We start from the raw sequence: 12,500 nt of genomic DNA, 5'->3' as shown, positions 1-12,500 counted from the left end.
CTCTGCTGATGGATACACATGAGACCCAGAACGAAAGCTTCGGATATGTCGTGGTTTGGTTTCGTGTAATAATCGACTAGATATAATAGGATGCCAACTCCCAGAACTATAAAAACAAAGACTGATGACAGAGATGAATTTAAATAAACTCCAAAGAAAATCTGAAGAATTGGCAAGATGGAATCATGATGTAGTAGTATTTAATAAAGGCCAAAATAAATGACCTAGTCTGACATTTTGCCCTAGAAATGACAGTCCAGAAGCCCAGTCAGTTACAGTCAAAGGTCTCAAGCCTCACAGAAGATGCACAGTCATGTTACATGTTACCCTCCAAGAAGCGACGTTTATAAACCTCTGAGAGTGTATGAAAGAAGTGAGTGCACGAGAACAGTGAATCCATGAGAGAATATATGGGAGTATATGGGAGAAGTGAGTGTATGAAAACAGTGAATCCATTGGAGAAGTGAGTGCATGAGAAAAGTGACTGCATGAGAGAAGTGAGTGCATTAAAGTAGTGAGTGCATGAAAAAAGTGCATGAGAGAAATGAGTGCATGAGAAAATAAATTGCATGAGAGAAGGGAATCCATGAGAGAAGTGAGTGTATGAGAGCAGAGACTGCATGAGAACAGTGAGTGCATGAAAAAAGTGAGTGCTTGGGAGCAGGGAGTGTATGAGAGAAGTGACTGCATGAGAGAAGAGAGTATAAGAGAAGGGAGGGTATGAGGGAAGTGAGTGCATGAAAGAAGTGAATCCATGGAAGAAGTGAATCCATGAGAGAAGTGAATCCATGAGAGAAGTGAGTGCATGAGAGAAGGGAGTGCAATTAAGAAGAAGGAATGGAGGATACGCCACTGACCCTCGTAAAAAGGACAAACCTCAATGAACGCCGATCTAAGGAGCAGACTACAACTTCAGGAAACCAGTGCTTGGTGTACGAGCAAGAAGCGCCTTAAAACCTTTCTTTTCAAAGACGTCTTCATTTGAGGGCCTCCTCTTTACGACTCTAATATCTGAGGTTTTTGGCCTCAGGTATTAGAGAGAGAGATTGAGAGAGAGAGAGAGAGGGAGGGAGAGAGGGGGGGAGGGAGAGAGGGAGAGAGGGAGAGAGAGAGAGAAAGGCAGACAGACAGAGAAAGAGAGAGAGAGAAAGGCAGACAGAGACAGAAACAGACAGAGAGGGAGAGAAAGAGAAGGATAGATAGAGATGGATATATAGATAGATAGATAAAGAGTAAGAGAGAGAGAGAGATAGAGAGAGAGAGAGAGAGAGAGAGAGAGAAATAGAAAGAAGGAGATAGAGACAGACAGACAGAAACGTTGCTGAAAATTTCGTTTAAACACCATGTTCACAGGGCAATGTGCAGTATTTTTGCCAACTGTGAGCGTTGGCCAGTAAGACTTAAAAGACGTACAGAACGCAAATGAGAAACCCGTTTATTTTCTCCCTACCTGTTCACCTTCAACGTAAGTGCGCATTGCAGACTCGTCCTTAAGGTCACGTGTTAAATATGATAGGACTCTGTTATTAAAAATCCCTTAATTAAAGCTTATCATTTCTGTTTTTTAGGGTTTTTTTTCAGTTAAAGCTTACCAGTAAAATCTCTTAGTATTTTAGTTCAGTTTAAACTTATAATTATGTTTTTTTATTTCAGTCAAAGCTTATCATTAAAATCTTCTAGTTCAGTTAAAGCTTATATTTTCTGTCTTTTAGTGCAGTTAAGGTTTATCATTGCTGTCTCTTAGTGTTTTAGTTCAGTTAAAGCTTATTGCTAGAATCCAGTTAAAGCTGATCTTTATAGTGTTTTCATTCAGTTAAAGTTTTTCATCATTATGTGTAAGTGATGAAAGTAAACGACTCTTACCTGGTTGTTTTATTCTTTAAGATGATTTTCAGATCGAAGTCCCCGGTCATAATTTATTTTTGATTCTCTTTATTCGGAATTGTACGAGTATATGCAAATTTTTACATTCCTTTAGACAAAAAAAAAGTTGTTTAGAGTCAGTATGACAATGATAAACAAACACACAGCTTACATATGCAGGATCACGTATTTGTACATTCTTGTACACATATATACACGTGCACACACACATAAAAAACACTCGCAAATATACACATGTATGTACATACACACCCTCTGTCAATACAGACCATACTGAAAGATCAAGCACACAATCACATGCAAACACAGAGAGACGAACACACGTATACACAGGCACATATAATGAAGAGTTTATTGTGTGTGTGTGTGTGCCTGTGTGTGTATATATGTGTGTGTGTGTGTGTGTGTGTGTGTGTGTGTGTGTGTGTGTGTGTTCTCTCTAAAATTTTCATTTTACCTCTCCATTTCTATTGCTTTCTCCCCTTTCCCTGATCACCGTTCCAGCCACCGAGGCCGTGGGAGCGAGAGCCATTCAGGCGGAAAGAAAAGAACGAAATTACAAGAAGACGGAGGGCCGTCTCCTCGCTCCTCCCTCGCGACAGAGGACCGTCGGAAGACCAGGGGGCGCTGGAGGTCGTTGGTGGGACTTAAGAGTCCTTGGTGATGCTGGGGAGTCCTTAGTCTGAGGAGTCCTTGCCAGAGTGCAGCCGGTTTTCTTCCAGAACAGTCGGCTTTGCGTACGAGTCATCAGCATTTCCCACTCCTTGTCGCTTTAAATATCTCCGTGGATATTAGTCCGGAAACGCGATCCCTGTTTCGGAAGGTCCTTTTAGAACGCGAATTCCACCGTTACCCTCCACAGCTGCAGCGTATCCTAGCCCCCTGCGAGGGAATCTAAATCCCAGACGTGCTTATTGTGATACGTCCTCCTCAAGGTAAATACAGGTCGCTGAACTGAGTCACCACCATTGCGGCAAATGAGACGAATGCGAGGCTAGAGCCATGATTTCGGCATTGATTGGAGTTAGTCATCAGTGATTACCTCTATATCATAATACAAGTAATGATACAAAGTTGTGATGCAGTAATAGATTTGCAAAGTTTAACGCAAGTGCAGAGATTGTTATGGTTAATAAATAAGTTATAGTCATCTTAATCTGAAGTCGTGGCTCCATCATCGCATTGGCATGGTTTGCGGTAATGGTGGTAATTATGGTCCCGAAAGATGCTTTTAGATACAGGACACGTAGGCCTGTGTTCGCAATGCCTCGTTTAAGGTGCAATTACGACCATTCAAATCCTACAAGTCCGAGCTAAGGATCGACACTTAATCAACTGATCCCAAAAGAAAGACATTCTTAAAGTCTCTTGTCAAACTGAAATTCAGACATCGCCTATCTGGAGCTCACCCGGAAAGCTCATGTGATTCGTCGAAAGCTGACCTTTGTGAACATGTGATTCAACCCGGACATTTTTTATAATTTGAAGAAGAAGAAGAAGCAGAAGAAAAAAAATGAGAAGAAAAGAAGAAGAAGAAGAAAAAACGGCAGAACATGAAAAAAAAAAAAAAATTGTCGCTAAAATTAAATGAAAAAAACGAAACATATTCACTTCATTCACAGTCATTATCTTTACCTAGAAGTCATTCAGTGATTCAGTCTAAAAGGCTGACTAAAATCCGATCAGCTGACCTTTACAAATGACCTCTACCTGACGCCCTCTCGAGTGTTTGAATTATCCTGAGGGAAGGGGGTAAAGGTGGGCGTGGAGAAGGAGTGGGGGAGGTGGGCGTGGGGAAGGAGGGGGGAAGGTGGGCGTGGAGAAGGAGGGGGGAAGGAGGGGGGAAGGTGGGCGTGGGGAAGGAGGGGGGAAGGTGGGCGTGGGGAAGGAGGGGGGAAGGTGGGCGTGGGGAAGGAGGGGGGAAGGTGGGCGTGGGGAAGGAGGGGGGAAGGCGGGCGTGGGGAAGGAGGGGGGGAGGTGGGCGTGGGGAAGGAGGGGGGAAGGTGGGCGTGGGGAAGGAGGGGGGAAGGTGGGCGTGGGGAAGGAGGGGGGAAGGTGGGCGTGGGGAAGGAGGGGGGAAGGTGGGCGTGGGGAAGGAGGGGGGAAGGTGGGCGTGGGGAAGGAGGGGGGAAGGTGGGCGTGGGGAAGGAGGGGGGAAGGTGGGCGTGGGGAAGGAGGGGGGAAGGTGGGCGTGGATAAGGAGGGGGGGAGGTGGGCGTGGGGAAGGAGGGGGGAAGGTGGGCGTGGGGAAGGAGGGGGGAAGGTGGGCGTGGGGAAGGGGGGGGGGAGGTGGGCGTGGGGAAGGAGGGGGGAAGGTGGGCGTGGGGAAGGAGGGGGGAAGGTGGGCGTGGGGAAGGAGGGGGGAGGTGGGCGTGGGGAAGGAGGGGGGGAGGTGGGCGTGGGGAAGGAGGGGGGAAGGTGGGCGTGGGGAAGGAGGGGGGAAGGCGGGCGTGGGGAAGGAGGGGGGGAGGTGGGCGTGGTAGAGAAGGTGAGCATAAAGGCGAGAGGGGGTGAGAAAGCATAAGGGAAATGGGGGGGGAGAAATGGGCATAATGGAGGGGTGTAAAGCTGGGCATAAGGGAGGGGGGTGAAGGTGGGAGGGAGAATGAAGGTGGGCATAGGGGAGGGGGTGAAGGTGGGGACAAAGGTGTTGCAAGGCGATGGGTGGAGTGGTTGCCCTTAAGCAAATCACTGTTATTGCAATGCAGGGAGACGGAACTGAAACAGCCGTTTCTTTTAGGTAGTTGTTATAATCAATATAATCGGTATTGGTATCAGGAATTCTCTGTTTTTATTGCTGTTGGCGCTGTCGTTGTTGTTCTTGAAGTTATATGTATTATTACTCTCGTTATTATTTCTATAACGATTATAACAGTTATCATTGCTATTACTCTTAATGTTATTATTGCAATTGTTATCCCCATCAACATTATTATTATTATTATTATTATTATTATTATTATTATTATTATCATCATCATCATCATACGAGTGTTATTTGTTCTCTTCTCTCTCTCTCTCTTCACTTTTCTCTCTCTCTCTCTCTCTCTCTCTCTCTCTCTCTCTCTCTCTCTTTCCCGCTCCCCCCCCCCTCTCTCTCTCTCTCTTCTCCCCCCTCTCTCTCTCTCTCTCTCTCTCTCTCTCTCTCTCTCTCTCTCTCTCTCTCTCTCTCTCTCTCTCTCTCACTCTCTCTCTCTCTCTCTCTCTCTCTCTTTCCCGCTCCCCCCCCCCCTCTCTCTCTCTCTCTTCTCCCCCCCCTCTCTCTCTCTCTCTTCTCCCCCCCCCCCCCCCCTTCCTCTCTCTCTCTCTCTCTCTCTCTCTCTCTCTCTCTCTCCCTCTCTCTCTCTCTCTCTCTCTCTCTCTCCCTCTCTCTCTCTCTCTCTGTCTCTGTCTCTGTCTCTTTTTTCCTCTCTTTCTCTCTCCTCCCGACGCAGGAAATACAGTTGTTTATCTTGCAGCTGCAAATTTTAAAACGTTATCATTTTAAAAGAAAAGTACACATTGTTATGTCTTCATGCTGTAAGTAAGTCATGTAAAATTGTTATTTTGACGAGAAGAACGCCCTTATTATAGCATTTTTTTAGACTAAGGAAAAACTGGTTTTATTACATCTCATTATGTAAAAGAATGCTGCCTGTATTTGCCTTTTCTTTTATTCTACTTCATTCTATCATTTTTACCTTTTGGGGAGTGGGGGGGGGGGGGGGTCATTTCGTTAGCCTGCGCATTGTGAATGTATTTTGTTTTGCCAGCCGCCTTCGATGTCAAAAGCATTATCTCAAAAATACGCGCGAACGAGTAGAGTTGTTCATCGCTGTTCACTTTAAATTCTTGTTATCTAAGTTACGTTGTTCTTCCCATCTTTACTTACTCTTTTTCTTAATTTCTTTTTTTTTTTCTTTTGTTTCTTCTTTTTCTCCTTCTTTTTTATCTTCCTTTACTACTTCTTTCTTCCTCCTTTTTTGTTGCGGTTTTCTTTTTTCTTATTCTTCGAAGTTTTACAACAATTCCTGTTATCATTGTTTTTGTTTTATATTTTATCTCTCTTATTCCTCGTCTCATTGTCGTATTTGCTCTTTTTCTTCTTCTTCTTCTTCTTCTTCTTCTTCTTCTTCTTCTAATCATTATCAATTTTATTATTATTGTTATTATTATCATTGTTAATATTAGTATTATCATCATTATCATTATTATTAATATTATAGTTATTCTTATTAGCATTATTAGCATTAATGTTGTTATTGTTATTATTATTATCATTATCATTACTATTTTTTTATTATTATTATTACTATTATTATTATCATTATTATTATAATAATCATTAGTTATAACAATAAAGAGATCGTTATTATTACTACAACTACTATTATTGTTATTATCGTTATTATTATTTCTCTTCCTTTTTGTCTTCTTCCTTTCTTCCTCCCACCCCTTCTCCTTCTTCTTTTTCTTTTTCTTCTTCTTCCTCTTCTCCTTCCTCTACTTCTTCTTCTTCTTCTTCTTTTCCTCCTCCTTCTCCTCCCTCTTCTTTTTCTTCTTCTTCTTCTTCTTCTTCTTCTTTTTCTTCTTCTTTTTCTTCTTCCTCTTCTTTTCCTCCTCCTCCTCCTCCTCCTCCTCCTCCTCCTCCTCCTCCTCCTCCTCTTCCTACTGCTCACCCTCCTCATCTTTCTTCTCTTTCTGTATCTTCTTCTTCCTCTTCTTCTTCTACTTAATTCCTCCTCACAACACATCGCCAAAATAACCTCCATTCTCGCCTTATCAGTCTGTGCAAGATATCGGTTTTCCACATAAGAACAAGCCCTATCATCAGAAAGCTATAAAGAACAAAGATACATATCATGTGGTGTCATAAATAAAAATAATAATAGTAATAACAAGATCACAGCGTCGACGGCACGATAGCGAGGAATCGAAGAAAAGCATCCGAAAATAGATTTTTCTTTTCTTTCTTTTTTTTTAGACGTTGATGGAAAAAAAATAGGCAGCCTGCCGATAGACAACACAAATGACAGCAGATTACAAACGTCAAAACAGGATGAGTCATTAATGAGTTCCAGGCAGTATTTAGTGTATATAAGAAGTTTGAGACATTGGAAACAGAAAATTATTTATTCGATTAGATTGTGGGTTATTAAGTACCTGGTGATCAATTTGGATTCTCAATTTTGTGAATAATGACATGAATCTGAGAGTGAAGGCAACCCGGACTAATTTATAGACATAAAACTAGATTTCTTTTGTTGGGCCTTTTCTCGAGGAATAAAATCCGGGAACGAGAAGAAAAAAAGGCTTTATTAATGTTGCTCATATCAAGACGCGTTTTCGAGATACGTAACAGTTCTCTTCGAACGACCTCACTGTCAGGTCGCGTCCAGTGTGTGTTCTTGGAGTGTCTTGAAAAGATCTGGACACCGAAAATCAGAAGAAAAAAGGTATTAAAAAGAGGGTGAAAGATTCTGTTTCTTAATGGTCTGGAGACCTAACCAAAGGAATAGAAAATGGAATTAAAAAGAGCATAAACGATTCATCCTAAATCAGAAATCCCCTTCCTTAAGAGAAATAACACTAACGCATGAAAGAAAGAACGGAATCTTCCCAATTCCAAACCAGCTGATTAAACTTATGCAAAACACCCTCAGCTTCGCAGCCGCCATGGATGAGAACTACGAGTGGGTACACCGCGGCTACGGCAAGAACAACGTGAAGCTGCTGCACCTTCGTCGGGAGGGCCCCGTGCACACCGTCAAGGAGTACGAGGTCAGCACGGAGCTCACCCTCGACAGCGACAAGGACTACATCGTCGGCGACAACTCGGACATCATCGCGACGGACTCGCAGAAGAACACGGTCTACATCCTCGCCAAGAACCATGGGGTGAGTCAGGTGAGGGAGGGAGGGAGGGAGGGAGATAGGGAGGTGGGAGGAGGGATGGGAAGGGAGTGGGAAGGAGGAAAGAGAGAGAGCGAGAGAGAGAGAGAAAGAGAGAGAGAGAGAGAGAGAGAGAGAGAGAGAGAGAGAGAGAGAGAGAGAGAGAGAGAGAGAGAGAGAGAGAGGAACTGAGTAAAACGAAGATAATTTACTGCACTGGCCGCAAAGTAAATAAACAGACACACACACAACCCCAACACGGCCTCAGGTCCTTCTTAAGGCAAAGCCGCCCTCTGCTTCTACAGGTGAAGTCGCCGGAGGACTTCGCCCTCCTGCTGTGCTCCCACTTCCTCAGCAAGTACAGCCACGTGACGTCCGTCAATGTGGACGTGGAGGAGTACCCTTGGCGGCGCCTCGTGACGGAGGGCAAGGCGCACAACCATGCCTTCCTCTTCTCGCCGGAGGTCCTCCACACGTGCTCCGTCTCGCAGGACCGCGGAGGTGAGGCCCTTCTCGCTCCGGGGTCAGGATGGGTTCCCTGTCTTGACCTCGCTCGGTTCCCAGTTGCGTGAGAAGAAAGGCAAAGCTTAGAGTAAGGCTCGGATTTAGTTCAGCCTTTCTGCTCGGATTTAGTTCAGCCTTTCCTCTCTTAAAAAGCGGGAAGGCCTTCAGCCACGACCGTGAGCTAGGCGAGGCAGACTCAGGGGAAGCGCCCGCAGCCGCCCAACCAAGAGAACCGATCTCGCGCCCCTCTGACCTCTGACCTCCCCCACCCCCAGGGCATCCGCGCGTGAGTACCGGCCTGCAGGGCATGCGCGTCCTCAAGACGACCCAGTCTTCCTTCACCAACTTCGTCAGCGACGAGTTCCGTTCCCTGCCCGACATGGAGGACCGCCTCTTCTCCACGGTGGTGGCCGCTTCGTGGCAGTACGCCGACGTCATGGACATCGACTTCGGCAGAGTCTGGTGAGAGAGTTGTATAATGTATGATATCATGATTTTTTCCACTCTCTCTCTCTCTCTCTCTCTCTCTCTCTCTCTCTCTCTCTCTCTCTCTCTCTCTCTCTCTCTCTCTCTCTCTCTCTCTTTCTCTCTCTCTCTCTCTCTCTCTCTCTCTCTCTCTCTCTTTCTCTCTCTCCCTCTCTCACTCTCTTCCTCCCTCCCTCCTCATTTCTCCATTTCCCTCTCTTCCTGACCCCTACCCAGAATTTCTCTCTCTCACTTATGCAGCCTCCAGGCTAACAGTGCATAAGATGATTGAATATAATCACCTATTACCTTTCAACCTTTCCCCCTTACCCCATTCCCCCCTTTTCTTATCTCAAAGGATAAAGATGCAGAAGATAATCTACGATAAGTTTGCCGGTCCGCCTGACTACGGCATCTACTCCCCGTCGGTCCAGAACACCGTGTTCCTCATCCAGGATACCGCGCTTAAGGAAATTCCTGAAGTGAGTTGACGATACCGAATTGCTTTCCTTTTTTATACTTAATCATGTGGTGGGTTCATTTATTTATTCGTATTCTTGCTTTTATGCTTTTATTCATGTGGCTGTTTCATATCCTTACTCATATATCTGAGGTTTGGTATAATTAGTCAAATGACGGTTTCTTGTACTTACTCATACTGTTGGTGCTTCATATATTAATTTATAAAGCGTTTTTTTTATACTTATCCTTATTTTTGGACCTAGTATATTTACTCATATGGCGATTCCCTCTACTTATATTTTGGAGTTTAGTGTATTTACTTACAAGGTTTCCTATCCTTACTCATAGTTTGGGGGTTTCATATATTTAGTCAAATGGCGGTTTCTTATACTCATTCATGTGTTTGGGTTTCATTCATTTATTCATGTTGCGGCTACATATACTTTATATATTTACTAACATGTGGATTTTTATATTTTACTCTCATTTCGGTTTCATACATTCACTTATATTTTCCTTCCATCCTGTGTTTTCCACAGGGGCTTAATTCAATTATATTATTCTTTTCCTTTTATACTTCCTTATATGTATAGTGGCTTTCTGTATTTGCTTATAGTTTTCCGTCTCCTTATTCATATAGAAGCTTATCTTCCCTTTTATTCTTACTTATAAACTTGCATTGTATATATTCTTACCCGTTGTGTGCCTTCCTGTTAAGTATGATTTTTAGTCTATTTAAGTTACCGATGAAGGACAAGAAGAGGAAACAGAGAGGGAAAGGAGAGAGCAGAGCATCCTTATAACTCGGAGAAAAAGAAAAAAGAGGAAAAGCGCGAATGAAATGATAAATGAGGGGAATAAAAGGGGAAGGGGAGATATAAAGAAACCGTAGATGAAAAGTATTTACGAAAGACGAGGAGAAAACGTGGATGAAATGTACATATGGCAGAAAAAGGAGACAGATGAAAGAAAAAAGACAAATCATGGCTGAAAAGATCATATGAAAGCGAGATAAGCGGGGAGAAGAGAGGAGAAATATGCGGGTGAAAGCTTCTTTGTGTGAAAGGCTGTCGAGATGAACTGCAAGAAATATCTCTCTCAGCAATATTTGCATTCACACGACACATAGTTACTTGCATGACTAATAAATGCCGGCATAGGCCTTCAAATGCCTTCAGACTACTTGCCCGAAAATTATTATTAAATATTTTGTTAATTAGCATAGATACGATCGCGTTCATTCACTACAGTCAAGAGATTAGACGAAATTACACGAGAGTTCAAAATAACACAACATTTAACAAACGCATTTCCGGATAGTAAGTCTGAGAACACGCGCATACCCTCATACTATATAATAGCCTGATGCACCTTTCTCTCTCTCTCTCACCTTTACAGATAACCCAGATTAAGGTGACGATGCCCAACAAACACTACTATGGCGTCGACCTGAGCAAGTTCCCGGATGTAGGGAGCCTGAAAAATGAAACTGTTTTCCTCCCGATCGACAAACCTTCTGGAAATATTTCTGGCACCCTCGGAAGAAAAATGGCATCAAAGCTCTAAGAAATGAAGGGAAATAAATGTAACTACGACTATGAATTGATGATTATGTAATGGTGTTTTCATCACCTGGTTAATTAATGAGCCTCTGTATGAATTAGGGATTGTCGGTTTGTATTTCATTTTGCCGAGTTACACACACATGCGACCAGCGCGCTCTATCGTAAAAGGAATCGTGTTACGCGACAGAGATACGCGTAACAAAGCGAAGGAATGATGAGTTGGTGACCGAATCTCGTTTTCTCGTAACAAATTCAAAAAAGATGGAGAGTATTGTCACTTCAATCAAGCCCTTCAGTCGGTCACTTCAGTTAGTCAGTCACTTCAGTCAGTTACTTCAGTCAGGTACACAGTTAATACAGTCGGATATCGATCAATAAGCTGTCAGTGAATTACGCAGATTCGGTCAAGCCAGCTGTTACGCGTAACCCCATCCTGTAACAAGTAAGTAATAGTGGTTGTAATTAATACGTTCTTGTATAGATCTTGAGCAAGACGTTAAAGAACCCTGACACGTCACGCAGAGGTTCGTTTGAGTATTACGCTCAGATGTTACGAGGTTTTGTTACGCGGCCGAGTTACATGGCGATGTTCTGTGTGTTCTCGGCATTACTTTGATTATAGCAGGGATAAATGATTACAGAATAACATGTTTATGGTATTACAAAAATATGTATGTATATACAGTATATATATATATATATATATATATATATTCATATTTTGTCAAATCACGTTTATCATGATTGTGTATGGGATAACATTAATGGATCGACATATGTCTTTCGAAAAGGTTCGTTCAGGCCTGTGATAATAAACTTATGTATTTTGTTAATATGCTAATTACAATAAAGTTTTAAAACCTCTTCGTTTAAACTATTCCAATTGTTTTGAAATGGAATCTAGAAAGTAGGCTTTCAGTATATATTTATATAGTTCTATTGGTGATATTCCAAATATTTTTTTAAACTAAATCTCAAAACATTTTGCAAACAGCGACACTCTACAATTCGTTCCACTTATCTATCGTTAGAGATATTTGTATACAATTGACTAATTACAAATATCCTTATAATCAGATGGAACAATTGTACAAACATGCTTTCTAATTAACTCTTTTCACTATTTTCTTGAACGTATTGTAGTGAATTTTTAGTTTAGTCCTTTATTTACCACCCTGGCTAACTGCACAGGCGTGGGCAAGCTGTGGTACATTTAATGCATGGTCATCTCATTACATAGTGGTATTACATTTTAATTTTAGCCTATAACATTATTATGAGTACTTTATCAGTTTCAGAAAAGGAACAATTGCACAGTCCTTTATCCACTCATCTGCCACGTCAGCATATAGCTTGGGCGTGGAAAAGCATTAATACATTTGATATGCGGTCATGTGATACAACATAAGTATATTTTCTAAGACATCAGATGATATGAAATATTTACATAGTTCTCCGTACCTCATGCTGTGTGGTCTGAAAGGCTGTAACACATGGCACTCTGAGGTATAATGTACAAGTGTTCGCTTATATTCTTCATTACACTGTAGTGAATTTCCCCTGGCTTCAGGAGGGTCATCCCATAGGCTTTCGGCCCGCCTGGTCCCCTCACGGTACGGCTCTGTATAGAAAATCTACGGACACTTCCGCCCTGCAGGATCAAGTGGCTTTGCTGTTTTCCTTTGTTTGTCTGTGATTTTTAATTAAGAATAAACGTGTGTGTTTATATCCTTTGACTTACCTTTCCCA

The 12,500-nt window shown here is 42.7% G+C and overlaps 1 protein-coding gene across 2 annotated transcripts; it reads left to right on the top strand.

The window, feature by feature from the left end:
• The first annotated feature begins 2,587 nt into the window (after positions 1–2,587).
• Positions 2,588–11,614, top strand: LOC125046135 (uricase-like). Of its 2 annotated transcripts, XM_047643792.1 has the most exons (6): positions 2,588–2,819; positions 7,527–7,761; positions 8,061–8,256; positions 8,535–8,721; positions 9,083–9,206; positions 10,585–11,614. In XM_047643792.1, exons 2-6 carry the CDS (start codon positions 7,540–7,542, stop codon positions 10,750–10,752), a joined length of 897 nt encoding a protein of 298 aa, XP_047499748.1. In that variant the 5' UTR covers positions 2,588–2,819; positions 7,527–7,539; the 3' UTR covers positions 10,753–11,614. The 2 variants fall into 2 exon arrangements, with proteins under 2 accessions (XP_047499748.1, XP_047499747.1); XM_047643791.1 differs by lacking the exon at positions 2,588–2,819 and having other exon boundaries at positions 7,450–7,761.
• The last annotated feature ends 886 nt before the right edge of the window (positions 11,615–12,500 follow it).

The sequence above is a fragment of the Penaeus chinensis genome, chromosome 38, assembly GCF_019202785.1.
Source record: "Penaeus chinensis breed Huanghai No. 1 chromosome 38, ASM1920278v2, whole genome shotgun sequence".
Lineage (NCBI taxonomy): Eukaryota > Metazoa > Arthropoda > Malacostraca > Decapoda > Penaeidae > Penaeus > Penaeus chinensis.
The sequence above is the reverse complement of the archived record's forward strand: the minus strand, read 5'-3'. Positions and strand labels throughout refer to the sequence as shown.

Excerpts from the sequence above, each read along its gene's own strand:
- LOC125046135 (XM_047643791.1), top strand. The coding sequence starts at position 7,510 with ATGCAAAACACCCTCAGCTTCGCAGCCGCCATGGATGAGAACTACGAG. Across the intron at positions 7,762-8,060 it reads TCCTCGCCAAGAACCATGGG|GTGAAGTCGCCGGAGGACTT; the intron begins GTGAGTCAGGTG and ends CTGCTTCTACAG. Across the intron at positions 9,207-10,584 it reads CGCTTAAGGAAATTCCTGAA|ATAACCCAGATTAAGGTGAC; the intron begins GTGAGTTGACGA and ends TCACCTTTACAG.